Raw genomic sequence first — 16,830 nt, 5'->3', positions numbered from 1 at the left:
CTTTTATTTGGAATGAAACACTGTAGCTTTCTTCTTTCTCAAAACAGGCTGCTTTCAAATATTTTTCTTCTCCTGACATTATCTGAAAAAATAAGCATCTCTTACAGGAGTTTACCTTACTTCTCTGTCTGTCATTGTAGCTGTTTGTCAGAGCAAATTCCACTACCTGGCTGAAGCAAATCTCACTCAGAACGGAACGGTTTGCGAATTCCACGCTGACTTCGAGCGCTCCCCGTTCAGTAATACGACATCAGCCTTGGAATGTCGTCCTAGACAATCCCTGACAACTTTCCCAGAAGACTCAGGGGTTTGTATTTTCCTTGCTTTGACATGATGCACCATAAAATACACGAATAGTGATGATGATAATAGTTGTAGCTGCATCAGTAAATGAAGTAGTAGTAGTATATTGAAATAATGATATCAACAACAATAACGATAATCATCATCATCATCGTCGTCATCATCGTAATAGTAAAAATAGCAACAACAACAATTATAGCATCAATAATGATGATAATAAGAGTAATAGTGATAAAATGAAATATCTTCTTTAGCAGAGTTCTCCCACAAAAATTTGTTCTTCTGCTCAGAATCAGTGATATTTAATGTAGGTTATAGTGCGGATTGTCAACCATTTAAATAAGCATTTAATGGCAGGGTGGTGGTCTGTTGGCTGGACAATTACTATGACACGTGCAATATCATTTCAAGAGATGTTCTCTGCAAGGTTGGTATGATTTTTGTCATGGCGTGCCTAATGTTATAAGATAGGTACAGATAATCATACGGTCCCTCTTTTCTGTTTGTCTTTGTTTCTGTTTTTGACTGACTGAAACAGCTGTCCAGGCATAGAAACAAACGAAACCAGCTCGGACATCATCATCGATGGCCACGGTGGGTTATGCCGTGGTCGACACCCTCCTCGTCGCCCGACCCGACGCCGTGGTACATGGAGGAAGAGTCTTCGGCGATTTGCTCCACAGGTTTGGCACTCTCTTTGGATTCCTCTCATCTTCTTGTGAAAAAAGACTTAATTATCCAGTAAACCCTAAATCAAGCAGCTGATAGGCTTTTACGGTAGTTGATTCTCAAGAATGAAATAATTTTCGTTAGGCCATTAGAAAATCTTCACTCTTCAGTTGTTAAAAAAAGCTCTGAAGCTTTTTTTCCTTGACTGATATTAAAACTGAGTTTGTTTGCATTTACGCTCCATGAGACGGCTGCATGTTTTTCTAATGATTATATACGTAATTTTTAGTCTTTATGTCTAATTCCAATGATGTCACGTTTAATGAGAAGTGTCCAAGAAGTGCTCATAGTATAGTTAGTATGTGTGTATGATGTATGTATGTGTGTACGTTTATATGTATGTCTCACATTATGACAACAATATCCTCTATTCCTGTGGATTTTGGAGGTGCCAAAATTGATTCTGTCTTTCGCTTGTTTTGCAATTGACACTTTTACATGCATTGCATATTCACAACAAAGGTCCTTATCCCCTATAAAACGGTCAAGTAAATAAAAAAAAAAACATGCGCTAGAAGCAAAAATAGCAGTCACTTCAAGATACTTTCTGTGCAATTCTTGAGAAGGAAAAGATGATATAAGTCACTCCCTTGCTGTCCATTTGTTCCTGGTAATCATGTCTTCTTTACTGGTTTATGGACAGAATTCGCTTCTCTGCGTTGCGAGGAGTTGTGGGAGTCACACCAGTCTGTCGTAGAAACCAGTCTGACTTTTGGTCTAGTGGAATCCGTGAGCTTTCCCCCTTGGTACAACACGGGTCAGTGGTGCCAGATGAGGATCCATGTACCAGAAGGACAGATCATTAGGTAGGAAAAGAAAGTCCTGGTATAATCAGTACGTTGATACACCACATGGTGGCCTGTACTTTATTTTAAGAAGAAGAGGAAGAAGAAGAAGAAGAAGAAGAAGAAGAAGAAGAAGAAGAAGAAGAAGAAGAAGAAACAACTTATGATTAGCCCGAACTAGATCACAGGTTTCATCTCATTAGTCTACGAAAAAAATAAAATATTTAACTGTGAAACTTTTCAGGAAACAGTCCCTGTAAATTTCTCAGTGTACATTATGCCAATACCTCTGTATTGCGTCAGTATTATATCGACTGATGTATGGTAATTATGTGCGAAATTGTTTTGGCAAGATTCTGATATTAAGATAGGCGGAGAAAGAAGAAGAAAAACACAAAAAGAAAAAAGAAAAAGAAAGCAAAGATGAAGAAAGGAGAGAAAGAAGTAGATGAAATAGATGCAAAGTTATAGTAGAAGAAGAATGAAAAATGTGAATAAAACAATCATGTCGCAAAGGTGAATGCCATAATGATGATGATGATGATGATGATGAGGATGATGTGATAATGACAATGAAGATGATAACAAGAAATAAGATGGAGAGAAGGGAGAGAAGCGACAACTTGAACAAGAAGGAATGTTGTCATTCACTCTTTCAACGAATGAAACGCGCATTACCAACTCTTTTTTAACGAATGCTATACACACACAATGCTATCAAACTAACGCAGACTTACGTGAGCGGACATCATGCAGTGTACAATACGTGAACAAACCTTCAAGAAATTACATGTTGGAGGATATCCATTGCGTCTTGGTTGGCTGATGTCGTTGAGTGGGACAATGGGGCCACATTATATGTCATACGTACGCAAGCAGGAGAAAGAGAATATATTAAGTAAAGTTGCTGATCAAAATGAATGCTGAACTGTCTTCCGCTAATACACTTATTTTAGACTACATGACCGATGTTTTTTTTTTCCTCATCGATTTATTCCACATAGATTTTTCTTCCACGAGATGACCCTCCGCCGTTCCAGCCACTCTGCCGCTATCTGCATCGACACTCTGAACATCACTGACCGCATCCCAAACAAGGGACAACTCCTCCGAGGCTCCTACTGTGGCCACTTCCGGGACCTCAAGGTCAAGTCAAGGTCAAATGACGTCACCTTAAGGCTGGAGATGGGGGCGCTGGAAGCAGACATGCCGAAGAAGCTCGGTTTCATTGCGACCTACGACACTCTAGGTAACACGATGCCTTATAAACTACGTGTGAGTTACGAATCCGTTACGAGGGTATAGATCAAAATAACTGCATGTAGGATGAGTAGTGTCTGTCATGTGTTCACATCCTATGTGGCAATCCATCCATATACGACTGATCGAAAATTAACCTTGCCTCGCTCAATTCTCTCGCGATACAGTTTGGAGCCACCACTATGGAGAGTACTGAGGATGGTTTCAAAGACACAACTTGATTACTTAATCTACTTGGAATACTCTCTGTCACATTTACTCCAATTAAGGCCTATATCAGTAAATTTTACCGGAGTATGGTACAATAGTAACGAATGACCACGAACCAAACATGCTCTTTCCCTGGATTCTTCCCCTCCTTGTTCCAATCGCGAATGAGACTCGTGTTGGGATCGAGGCAAAGCAACATTGACCCTTGCCTGACCTCTTCATGGGATGAGTATTTAACTTGCTATCATGTGACCAGTAAGCGTAGATGGCAATTCATTATATTCCTGAGAACAGAGATTAATCATACTAGTATCAGGGAGGAAACACTTCTGAAATCAGTGGACAGTGGAAACGTAAATGGCTTTTTTTTTGGGGGGGGTGGGGTGGAGGTGGGGTAATTGTACAAGCAGCCTTCTGTTAAATCCACATCGCATTCGTTTCACCTTCAGATTGCTCTCAGTCGCATGAAGAGTGCGATCCGGGATGTGGGAGGCAGGACCCCTTCACGGCACCACGGGGAAACTTCTCCCTCGACAACCTCGGACGGTCCAGTGTCCAGCCTTTCTCCGCCTGCACCTGGACCATCACGCTACCAGAGGGCAAGTTTATCTTCCTCAACTTCACGGAATTCGACGTTGAACGCGACGCCGACTCTGGTGCGTGCGTGGACAGCGTAGAGATCGTCCCAACGTCGCGTCGGTGGGACGAAGGCCGTTCCCGCCATCTACTCTGTGGGACGCGCGCTGGCTACGTCATGACAAATGTATCGTCCGTCACTCTCATCTTTCAGACTGGTCTGGATTCAGAGTCTCACGGATTTCATGTCGTGTATTCGTCACAAGGTGAATGGAACATAATGGAAGAATTGGGATGTTAGTGGTAGAAGACCTGTTTGTTTGTTGTGTATGTGTGTGCGTTGGTGCGTACTCCGTAAGTATCATTGTCTGTGTATACATGTAGAAGGGTTTGTGTTCATTGATTCTAGTATGAGGAGTTGCAGGAGTGTGCGTATGTGTTCACAGGTGAAGGGGGCTGTAGATTATGAAATTACGAGTTCAGACCGAAAGTTCAGTTACAAACGTTTGTTTGCTTATGAATTCAATACATTTGACAAGAGTGGGTGGACGATGATAGTTTCCCGCCAAATCTATCTCTCAGTCGCACTTTGCCCCAGTTTAAGTAATTAAATTTCTTATTCATGTCAGCTGTACCTGGTTGTAAGGTCGGAAACTACGAATCGACCACCGAAGAAATCGTCTGTAACTACGACAGCGCGGCAGTGGCGTCCCCTAACTATCCGTTGCCATACCAACCCAACGCTCGTCCAAGATGGCGAATCACCACCAGACATGGCACCTTTATCCAGCTTCGCTTTGAGGACTTTGAAATTGGCTCACCCGGCTTAAGGTAGATACGCGTGAACCGAATATGAAGTTATAAAGTGTCCAAGAGAAATAGAGCGACAGTCGCCATGTTTAAGTGTGCGTGATTTAGTCTTGTCGTGAGAATATAGTAATGAGTATAAATTACAACAAATTTCATAACGTTTTTAGTTCTGTTTTCGTATGAACACGTCCCATGAAGTCCACTTCATCACTTAAAAGTCTACAAGATGATGATTAGCGTTTTTGAATTAATGTTATACTGAGCGGCATAACTGTCATCAAGGTTCTGTTTTTGTAGCAAGTGAAGAGCCAAATTACGAGGCCACTTGTAAGTATGTGAGCTGCTGGGTTCGTCCCCCTTGACGAACAGCAGAAAGATTGTCATTGATCAACAAAACAAAACAAAACAAAACAAAACAAAAAAACCCAAAAAAAACAAACAAACAAACAAACAAAACAAAACAGACGATGCCTGTGTGTGCTCATGGCTCATCCTATGACACATGGCAGACTAAACAAAAACAGCGATATCTATGAATATTTATGAATTATTCGCGCACTTAAAGAATTTGTGTATTACTGTGCAGATGAAAATTTGACTACAGATTCATTTGGCAGCTCAATAAACAGATAAAGTGAACAGAATGAAAATGTATTTCCCTGTAATCTTTGACGGTTAGGTGTGAAGGTGACACGTTGAGCATTCACGATGGAGCGACCGAAATGACGCCGCTGATAGGGACTTACTGCAACAGCCTCCCTCCTCCCGAAGTTGTGGTCGCCAGCTTCAACTCCATGTACATCAAGCTCCGCTCGCTTGGTAGCGGGACAGGGCGTGGCTTCTACGCTGTCTACAGGGGCACTACGTTCCAAGAGACACTGGAAGACGGGCCGACAACACCTATCGTTGCACCGGGTAAAGGTATGAGGGAAAAAAATCGACCGCTGCCCAGAAAACTGACTTTTTCTTTTGGAAACAGGCATGTTTATGATGCTTAACATCGTGGTGTTAAATGAGATTGGCCTCCATCAAAACGATACATGCAGCTCAAACGGTATAGCTTCCATTGCCAAAACAAAGGACACTCTTGACTATCATGGACACATGCTCGACATTAATTCTAACCCGACTCTGTATGGTAAACGAGGAGATTGACATCTCCGACATGTTAAACTGTGATGGTATTGCAAATTAAAAAAAGCAGAAACTTTATCATAGTTAATTTCTGACAAATAGCAAAAGGAACACACAAAATAAGTGGTATGATCATGGCTAAGAAAGGAAACTGGAGTCTTCTCATACAGCATCGCCAATTGAAGGAACTTCAAGTTCTCAAATAGGTCAACAATTTGTTTTTATAACTAACTCCAAATAGAACAGTATCGCTACTTCATGTAGGGAAAATTGTCAATAATCCGGTAGTTTTCCTGAGGTTCTGAAATAAAAAGTCATTATGATGATGATAAGAAGGGCCAGGTATTTAGTAACAAACAGGAGTGACATCACAGCATATTTCCGAATAGTAATCGTTAATTCGATATCCAACAATTTTTTTTAGCAATTCGTCTGGTACATCGTCTTATTTCGTCACTGGTTACTCCTACCAAACTACTTTTCTTACTTTATAAAAGATACGCATTCCTCTAAATCTTGGCAAAGGGACGAACACATATGAATGCATATGCTTTTGTTCTTTACATTGTTGTCTGTGGGGATCTAACCTTCATTCATATTTTGTGTTTCTAGCAGTTTTGAAAGGACATGCTTAAGAGTGAGGACTTCACGTTAGGCAGTTCTAATCATCAATTTCGCATTGACATACTGGTCACGTACACGTGCATGCTGAATTCACATGCCTTTCTTGTTCTTCGTTTATTTTGTTTCATTTACCGTCAAAGAAACCAGGATGTGCCCACCCGGGTGGGAGCTGTACGCGGAGAGCTGCTACGCGCTCCGGCAGACAGAGAGTGGAGTGCGCTGGACGGACGCCAACCGCATGTGCCGGGATGAAGGGGCGCATCTTGTTAGCATAGCGAATGAGGACGAGATGCGATTCGTACACATTCTTCTCACGTCTACGTGGTTCCGGGATAATCTTAGGACGTTTATCGGTAAGATGGAGCCACGTATGCTGTAACGCCTTCACTGAAGATGGATGGTATCATGTTTGTGTTTTTAACTACTTCGGACATTGTAGCACCAGGTGATATGCAAACAAGTAGGCCTACACACGCACAATATGTAATCATACACTCACATGTTACATTAGTAGCACATCAAATATGCTACTTTGGAGATAAAAACTACCTTTTCATTTCTCATGACGCAAGTCATGGCTTCATTTGCTCTATCACAATTAGACTATGGATAAACGAAGGAATTACAATATCCATTATTTATATTTATATGATTTACTTCTATAATTCCAGGTTTGACATATGAACGTGAAAAGCGCCTCCATCGCTGGGTAGACGACAGTCCTCTCAGCTATGCCGATTGGTTCATCCCAGACAGGTATACTTCCGAGTCACTGAGTTTTTAACACAGCAGTCTTCATATGCAACAGACAGATGCTTGATGATAACAATAATTATATTTGCACTAGATTGTAACCATTGGCAGCTTTCAACGATGATAACGACTTCACAACACCTTTTAGAAGACGAAATTGTCATCGAAAACGTTTACATCGGCGTCTAATCATTTCCTCTAGGTATTAACATATCAACACATGTTATGTATGCTTGCAGTTGATTATTTCAAATGATTGTCACCTCAAAGTTCATACGCGAGTGGGCCATAAAAGGAAAAGGCCTATGGCTAGTTCGATTTTGAGTGAGTTCAAATGATGAACGCTTGAAATATCATGACGGGGCGTGTGACATTGTTTCCTCCAATTGTTTTTATAGCATGCTCACCTAATAAGACAAATTGTTATGGAAACTTCAGCGAGTTGCTTTCGTTCAGAGATTCAACTGTGCCTTGCGAATTAATACAGTGAACTCCCATTATATCGAAGTCCTCGGGACCGGCAGTATTTTTTCGTTATATCGAAATTTTGTTATAACCGAACAAATAAACAATAGAAAGCATAGAGTGGATAATGATGCGGTCTTAATTTTTACGTTGTTGTAACAGGAATTTTGTTATAATCGTGTTCGTTATAACGGGAGGACACTGTACAATCACTGCTGAATAACCATGACCGGGTTCGTTTGTATAGGAACAGCGACTGGGGTCTACGACAACCCAACGGCGGCGACTTGGAGGAATGCGCTCTCATCAACCTGCACAACCTCCACTCCATGAGTCAGTGGCACGACGTACCGTGTGCCTCAAAAAGCGCTATGCAACTCGTGTGTGAGAAGGCGGCCCACACTGCAACAGGTCTGTGCATATCTCCACTGCACAATCTGCCCAGAGTTGTGCAGTTTGTTGATGTAAAAAAAAAAAGTGCATTCAGTTTATTTAGTGGTAGAGAAGAATTTTTGTATTGCCAAGTTACAAGTTTATGAATAATTGCATGGTCTCTTATCAGTATCGCAGATGGTACCAAACGCAAGTTTAATCAAATTTTAATGTGGTAGAACGTACTGCATCATGGTAGGCCGATTTTTTTTTTTTTATCTCGTCATTCATGAACAATGCAGGAAAATATGCTTCCTCAATATTTACGCTTGAAAACATAGTGCCTTTTAAAGAAAGTTATTCTTTCTGGTCACTCTGATTGTACATATATTGTTATTATATGATAACATTGTCAAGAACTCCATTGACCACCATATGGATTGATGCCGTGTGTTTACAACTTTCGGTACTTACGATCTAAAAGGTGCGTTAACGACATGTGGTGTGAAAATTGAATTCTATGATAAACGTCTGCATATCAAAATTAGCGATTAATCAAGTCTAGAGACAAAGATTATAGGATATATCACTTGTTTTGGAAAGACAGCTTCATGTTTTGTAGTTACTTACCCAGAGTGAAATGATGACTACCTTGATCAGTATTTGCAAAAAAGACTCGAAGATAGTAATGACGTCAAAATTATTTGTTCTATAAAAAGTCTGCAACCCCTTGCTGATTTAGACTCTTGAAGGAAATGTTTTGTATGAAGAAGGCTTCACAAGATTGCCCATCCCGGCACACTGCTGCATGGTTGTCCTGTAATGACTTGAAATGAGGGATTTAAAGCAGGGATAAAAACTTTTGTTTCCAACAGGACTCCGAAAAATATCAAGGCAACGTGTCGGACCATTTTCTCAAAAAGGTAAGGAATGGTTTAACATTTTTAAATGAAAATAAAGATAGTGCTGCTTTACAGAGTTAAAATGATGTGGATTTTGAGATATGACTGTTAATAGTTTACATCGTCTTATATCTGAATTGGTTATAAAACAGTTCAGGCTCTGATGAAAGTGTTTAAGCCCAAATTGTTGTTGCAAAATTTAACGTGAAACTTACAAGCCTTTCTCCAATGGGGGAGGGTTTGATTATTCCACCTGAACACAACGACTATAATCAAACATTGAGATTTGACATCTGCAACACCTTCTAAAAAGATTATAGTGAATTGACTGCATATCACGAGAGCTTTTTCCAATTCAATTCAATGCAATTCAATTCAATGCAGTGCAGTGCAATGCAATTCAGTTCATTTCAATTCAATTCAATTTAACTCAGTTCAATTCAATTCAATTCAATTCAATTCAATTCAATTCAATTCAATTCAATTCAATTCAATTCAATTCAATTCAATTCAATTTAATTCCATTCAATTCTCACTTCCAACATCACATTATTTTTGAAATACAACAAATCAGTCCGATGCAAAAAGTCACTGAAAGTGATTGATATTCCCACATCTAATTGACTGTATTATTTGATTCCTCAATCTAATCAGCTTGCGATCAGCCCTGGGACCTGATTGGCTCCTCCTGCGTGCGACTAATCTCTCTCCAGCCGGCGCGCCACGCCTCCAATGTAACGTCACAATCGTCCTGTCCGCCTGGCTCTTCTAAGCTCCAGTTCATGACCATCCCGTTGTCGCGGCAGCTGACCTTTTACGCCGACCACCTGTGGCCGAGTGCGCGCGACTTCGACACCATCCTGGTAGAAGACGCGAAGTCGAGGTCATGTCAGGTGTTGGTGAAGGAACAGGTGGACGGTAGAGTCAAGTTTCAGATGAAACTAATCGATTGCTCGAGCAATATGGGTGCGGTCATCTGTTCGAAACCAGCAGTGGGTTAGTTCAATCTCAACTTTGTCGTTGCTCGTCTCTGAATGAAACGACATGAGCATGGGATGGTTCGTGGGTTAGGGCCCATGCGAAGCCAGACACGTTTGCCCTTTACATGTCCACATAACTGCTCTCCACCCAGGAGTGTTAAAGGCTACCCGGTAGAACGAGAAAATTTATGTTGGTTGATCTGTGAAATGGCTACGACTGGCTGGAATGAGAGAGTAGAGAGTGAGCACTGTTAGTGCTAGTTGGAAATGATGTATCCAGTGACCGGGGCAATAATAGTCTGTAAGATACTTTACAAGTGTGAAATGCGCTTTATAAAAACTAGCTATATCAATTATCATTCCAAGGTAGTTTGGCCCTGTAGTGATTTCATTCAGAATGGGCAAAACTGCGAATTATTTACCATTAAGTAAAGAGAGCACATAAAAACGAGAGCTTTGCCTGATGAAAAACAAAGACGAATACATGTAATTTCTGATGAGGTCTTTCTCTCCTCTCTTGCCTGCTAGAAAACCCCAGTACTTGCTTGGCGCACATGTTTCAGTGCGGATCTGGAGAGTGCGTGCACAACGTGTACGTTTGCGACAGACACACTGACTGTACGGACGGGAGCGACGAATCCCCAGAACTATGTCCGCCACCAGGTAAAGTATTAACACGTCTTTAAAAGCTGTTTGTGAATCAAAAAGTTTCTTTGGCATACATTTAGCAGTAAAGTCATCTTATTCAACACTTCTTGAATAATACTGAGTAGTCAGCGTATTCTACAACCAAAATGTCTTTGGCTGGTTTTGTATTGTCTCTCATGCTCAAATTGACTTTGGAGAATAGAGAAGAAGCATACAGGCGAAAAGATAGAAGTTTCCGTGAAATATCGGACATCATGAAGAAAGAAAGTTATGGAAGTTTCAAATGTTTTCACAAGTTGACGACGTGATGACGTAATCGCCTTAAAACATTCCAGTTGCCAACTGCAAACCCTTACCCCATACAATCACCATCTTAATCATGACTCTAAAAGTTTCTCCATTTCAGGGATTTTGGTCTCTCTAAATCTGAGTGAACGTCAATTCTATTTTTTTTCGTTTGATTTATTTTCTATTCCGATGCCCTAAGTTACTTTATTCTTGTGCCCATCCATCATTGCCAAGCAAGTTTTCACTGTTGCATTCCCTGAACAAAGAATATCGAGAAGAATAAGAAGAATCATCAAATAATGATAATGGGATTGATAACAATAAAAACTAATGGTAGACTTCATATCTTACAGAGGTAACCACCGTAACAAGTTCACCGCTGACCATACAGAGTGACACGGAAGAACTCCCGGTCTGCCGAAGTAACTTCTTCCGATGTAAATCGGGCGAGTGTATCTCTGTCTCATTCTTTTGTGACTTCATCAAGCACTGCGCAGATGGCTCGGACGAAGAATGTGGTAAATCGCTATCTTTTGTTATCACCATCAGTTTTTCCGTCTCTCAGTGGCTCTCTCTTTATGTTTCGATCATCCTGTCAAGTTTCTATTCTTTTTCAAAATGTCTATCTATTTCGAATGGCCATCAAGGTATCTCTTTTTCCCCTTCTACCAGTCCTATATCTATTTATCCAATCTTTGTCGTACGTTAGACTTCATATCTCACAGAGGTACAAGGTACCTATTATCTGTCAACTGATTAGTCTGTTATTTAGCGTTGTATAAAATCATGATTGAAACCTGATTTTTTTTTTCTGACCAGTAGAAACTTCTCGAGGGATATGAATGAACATGAATTTAAAGATATGTCCACGGTCTTATCCACTGGGACACATATCAACAGCTGTTATATCCAACATTATTAGGTTTGATAGTTGTTTCATTTATTATGGCAGTATTGCAGTTCGAACACATCAATAAACGCTGGATTTATGCCTTCTTCTCAGAGTATCCCACATGTTCAGAAGATTCGTTCTCCTGTGACAACGGCCAGTGCATCCCGATCAGCCAACGGTGCGATCTACTTCCCCAGTGTATCGACGGGTCGGACGAGATAGCATGTCGTAAGTAATGTTACATAATAATGATTATTTTCATAACAATAAATAACACTTATATAGTGCTTAATACCGACGTTTCTACGCGCATTATCACGAGACAAAGAAATTATGATAAAATACAGAATAAAATTACCAATATTGTGGTATAATTTTCTTTTTATAAAAAATTATGATGGATTTAAAAACAAATTTTTTAGGATCACTAATAGTTCATCTACGACCATTAAGGCTCTTATAGAAGCAATATCATTGATTCGTTACCTGGACAGGTTTTCTCCATCTTACATTCCCCATCTTGTGCTATGTATAAAGGGGGCTCTCAAACAATGCGATAGCCGCAGTTCTCCTGATAGTGGACAGATCTTACCAGATCTTGTCCTTTGTTTCAATACTCACTCGTGACATACTTATTGATGTCTCATCAGAATATCAAATTCTTATCGAATACTGCAGAGTCTTCCAACGTGGGGTTCCAGTGCTACGACAGTACGTGGTTTCCACTTCGCATCCTGTGTGATGGCGTGAAGGATTGTCCAGGAAACAGCTGGGAGGACGAGCCTAACTACTGCCGTGAGCACCACCGCTATTTCCTGATACAATTGAACAGCTTATGCTCTAGCAAACAAATCATTTTCATCAGTCCATACAAAAACTAAATGGCCATTCTGTTCCCAGTACAAGTGCATAATGCATGCATCTAATTGTCATAAGAACAGGTTACAAAATAATTATAATTATATTATTTCGATGCGGCATAGTAAAGTCTTGAATGTCAATACCGGTTCTGAAAAAGTCATAACGGTCTCTCAAAAGCTTATAAACAATCCTGTATGATTGTACAGAATGTAGACTAGAACGCTTTAGATAAGCAGCGTAATATTTCAATAGGCCGTTTAAAGTCTTCCTCATCACCCTCTAAGAAATCTGTAAATAACTGTCTTGTTAGAATAATATACAAAATGATTACACCAAGACAGGTTTCAACCTCTCCAGCTTCGAGTGCGCGGCGGAGTTCCAGATTCAGTGCCGAAACGGTGCATGCGCAGATCGCTCGACCACCTGTCTTTACGACTTTGACGAGTATGGGCTTCAAATAGGCTGTCGTGACGTCACACACTTACGGCATTGTGGTAAGACCTCAATACTCTTTTTCTGTTTCATTCTATCATAAGATAAACGTATGCGCGCGCACACACACACCATCGTGTTATTGACAAGAATACAATCTTAGGTTAAAAAAAAAACATATGTAAAGCGAATACAGAGAAACGTTTTCTACATTTTGTGTGTATGTGTGAGCGTGTGTGTGTGTGTGTGTGTGTGTGCATGCTTCCGAAATATCGCTTGAGATTCCAAGTTCGATGAATATAATGTCGAGCTTTTTTTTTGTTGTTGTTGACTGAAGTGAGTAAATGCCTCAAGATGTTGCAGTGTCCCAATTTCCATTCATATTTCCATCAAAATATATGCAGGTAATGTGATATAAAGAAAATCATTCACATTCTGACGGTATTTTGTGAATTTGTGTTGAAATTATGATGACTATTTTTTTTTCCATTTTTGCAGAAATGTATACAACATTGTAGTTGTAGCTTGAAAGCAATTTTCGAAATTCTCCTCAGAACTGTTCGAGTGTGGTTCGTCCACGTTCAAGTGCCCAAATACGTACTGCATTCCACTGAAGCGACGATGTGACGGAACGAGGGATTGTCCAACGGGAGAAGACGAGTTGGGATGTGGTATGACGTCACAATCACTCCACTACATTCGAGCACAGGCCCTGACATTTGATTTTACAAACCTTCTCGTGTGTAGCACATAGATGCTTGTAAATGATTTTCCATCTTCATTCGCGCGTATTGAAGTAACATCCCTGACAATGACGTCAAGGTTGCTTTCACACGTCACAAGTGGATACACAACTAACACGTCTGCCATCAAAATGTGTTGTTTCCTTTAATGACGTAAGCCCGCCAATGTTAGTGGCGAAATAACAAAGCACAGAAGAAGATTCATAGAGTACATGTAATGAAGCAAGTCATGTGGATACAGAAAATAACATTAGAGGACAGGGATTTACTATGAGAGAAGACAACAGTGATAGTGAATTCAGTAGTTGATTTCCTTGGTTACAACCATTGTATGCGTGTCGTATTGAGGAAGAGATGCATTAGCTCCGTTCACTATGGTACAAGTATAGACGATGCATGTATGCCACGATTGTATATCACCAAATTGTATAGTTAAATAGTTTCGTGCATTCTGATTGGCTACAACAGTGCATCCTTTCCAAATGGATGCATATGTGCATGGTTGCATTTGTTATTACTATTATAGCTAACGAGCTACTTACAGATTGCGTACAACTGTACAGCCATACACCTATCGAACGGAAGAAATGTTGCATGGTTCTAAAGAATAAGACCGCGCAAAACTACAACCATGCCCATTCAAAATGTGCAGTATATGATCATTGTACATACTACTCTGTCACTCTTTCTCAGACAAAAATAGAAACATCTTGTTTGGCCCACCATATTCCCCAGACAACTATACATGTCCATCCGGGACCTACCGTTGCCGTGGCGAGATGTTTTGCCTGACGCCCTCAGAGGTCTGCGATGGCATCAAACAGTGTCCTCAAGGCGACGATGAATTCTTCTGTGGTTAGTACAAGTATGCATGATGAATATTCATGAAGTATGTGCACACGTAACGATTTGTTTTGTCATTGGTTTCAGACGGTGATCCTTACCTAGAGGATACCTGGGGCGCCGAACGTCACATGGTCAATTTCGTTATGAAATGATCTTAGTCGACGAAATGGCCATTTCATAACGATCGACCGTGCCACACTTGGCGCCCCATAGAACTTATACTCGAAGTTGGCTCTCCTCTTCTGAACGTAGCTAATGTATAGACCTGTGCCTTGTTTCACGAAGAGTTAAAATTGAGTATAAAGTTGATTTCTATCATAAGTCTATGGCAGCCTGTGTGTTTAGGAAATTTAAAATCGATTATATCTTTTGATAAAACAGGGCCCTGATCAATCTGGAGCTGCTTTTTATGCTTAAGTCTACTAGATTTCAGTCATACATGGGGGCTTCAGTCTACCTGAAGGTGATTTATGCACGGACGTAGCAATGCACCTGACTCATTGTATAACCAGATGAACCATCTTTTCTTTTTATTTTGGAAGTTCCCCACTTATTGTCAACATAAGCTACAGTGTCTTAGAACATTGTAACTAATAAGAAGAAAAGATGGTTATTTGAATTATGCAATGAGTCACATGCATTGTTATGTCAATGCATAAATTAGCAAGTCAGACGTACTGAAGCCCCCCCCCCCCCCCGTGGAAATAGACGACATAAAAATATCGCCCAAGCCCAACAGATCTATAAAACAAGCTGTGTACAACCTATCCTGACAATTGAGTTGGATATACGTGTGTTGGGGGGGGGGGGGGCGTGTGTGTTTTCGTGTGTGCGTGTATGTGTGCTTGTAATGTAAATGGTGATCAACTAATGGCTCTTCCCCCTTTTTATTCAATTTACTCTGTCGACACCCAAGGCGAGGCGTGTCCATCGGGCTGTCTGTGTTCTGGACTGGCCTACACGTGTTCCTCGAGCGCTGTATGGAGCTCTACCGCAGCTAGTTTGATCTCCACTAACACCAGAATACTGTAAGCTGTGCACTCAAAAATCCTACACAAGACATTGACTTAAGATGTTCCGTTAGTAATTCTTTTTTAAGCTTATAGATGTGGCTATAGCCTTCTCTATTTGAATTATTTTGGTGTATTATCAAATGCATCAGGTACAACTCATCTTTCAAACAACAACAGGATGTTAAAATGTTCTTGACCATTGCAAGTGATTTAAAAGCTTGTGTAATTTGATACCACTCACAACGGATGCGATTTTAAAAACATCCTTGATCATTCATCACATTAACATCACATCATCACATTAACAAATTGCCCGACATCGACTTGATTATATACAGTTATTAACTGGCAAGCAATCCAGCTTGGCCTTTTTAAAGACAAGATTCCATATTCATCATGTCCGTCATGTCCGTCATGACCTAGATGTATACAGGGGTAACTGACAGGACCCTATTTGGAGAAGGGAATTTAGCTGAAAAGGCTATTACGTTTATTGTTATTATAATTGTTGTTTTTATTATTATTATTATTATTATTATTATTATTATTATTATTATTATTGTTATTGACTCTCTTATTCTCGTTTTGTTATCACAGAAATCTTAGCAGTGTGATGTCCCGTTCCTACCGAGAGAAGCGATCGATTCAGGGCAACCTGACGCTAGAGGACGCTCTTCACATCGATCTTCATGACTTCAGACTCCTGGCTGAGCTGTAAGTAAACAGGAAGAGAAGGATTGGTAACATTAGTATTGGCAGTTCCGATGTTCATCGAGATAAGTATTCGTGTCAATTGATTCTGAGCTTGATTTTAGCTATACAACTCTCTGGCTGAAACCATTCGCAGGGTGTGTGATGTACATCTGCAAAATTGCCTTGTGCTTGCAGTAAGAAGTCACATGTTAAAGAACATGTCTATTGAACAATGCAGTAAAATGTTGTACTAAAATGTATTTCTTTTCCTTTGGAATAAAACGAAATTGTAGCTACGTGGCAGCAGTGTAGTACGAAAAACGTAAAACAGACTTGAAGATCAGATGGTTGTGCATGTCACTGTTAATGTGACTCTGAAAGTGGAAATTATTCTTTTCGCCGGCACAGTAATGCACACCAGTTTCGATTCCGCTTTGTATAGGACTTATATAGGTCAAGAACATTTAATGTTTTCACATCCCCTCAGGTTAATATCTATATACACGCTATG

At 40.3% G+C, this 16,830-nt stretch overlaps 1 protein-coding gene across 1 annotated transcript in view; it reads left to right on the top strand.

Annotated features, from left to right (window-relative positions):
- The window catches only part of LOC140242309 (uncharacterized), an 81,166-nt gene that overhangs the window by 37,112 nt on the left and 27,224 nt on the right, over positions 1–16,830 (top strand). The window contains exons 20-41 of the mRNA XM_072322051.1: positions 141–311; positions 648–667; positions 842–986; positions 1,676–1,838; positions 2,822–3,066; positions 3,737–4,129; positions 4,493–4,694; positions 5,353–5,622; positions 6,570–6,784; positions 7,103–7,187; positions 7,897–8,060; positions 8,897–8,944; positions 9,578–9,919; positions 10,432–10,581; positions 11,193–11,357; positions 11,843–11,959; positions 12,410–12,526; positions 12,934–13,086; positions 13,579–13,695; positions 14,503–14,622; positions 15,530–15,641; positions 16,224–16,340. Of these exons, the coding sequence (XP_072178152.1) occupies positions 141–311; positions 648–667; positions 842–986; positions 1,676–1,838; positions 2,822–3,066; positions 3,737–4,129; positions 4,493–4,694; positions 5,353–5,622; positions 6,570–6,784; positions 7,103–7,187; positions 7,897–8,060; positions 8,897–8,944; positions 9,578–9,919; positions 10,432–10,581; positions 11,193–11,357; positions 11,843–11,959; positions 12,410–12,526; positions 12,934–13,086; positions 13,579–13,695; positions 14,503–14,622; positions 15,530–15,641; positions 16,224–16,340 (3,631 nt within the window). The remainder of the gene's footprint in view (positions 1–140; positions 312–647; positions 668–841; positions 987–1,675; positions 1,839–2,821; positions 3,067–3,736; positions 4,130–4,492; positions 4,695–5,352; positions 5,623–6,569; positions 6,785–7,102; positions 7,188–7,896; positions 8,061–8,896; positions 8,945–9,577; positions 9,920–10,431; positions 10,582–11,192; positions 11,358–11,842; positions 11,960–12,409; positions 12,527–12,933; positions 13,087–13,578; positions 13,696–14,502; positions 14,623–15,529; positions 15,642–16,223; positions 16,341–16,830) is intronic.

This window comes from Diadema setosum, chromosome 19, assembly GCF_964275005.1.
Source record: "Diadema setosum chromosome 19, eeDiaSeto1, whole genome shotgun sequence".
Lineage (NCBI taxonomy): Eukaryota > Metazoa > Echinodermata > Echinoidea > Diadematoida > Diadematidae > Diadema > Diadema setosum.
The sequence above is the reverse complement of the archived record's forward strand: the minus strand, read 5'-3'. Positions and strand labels throughout refer to the sequence as shown.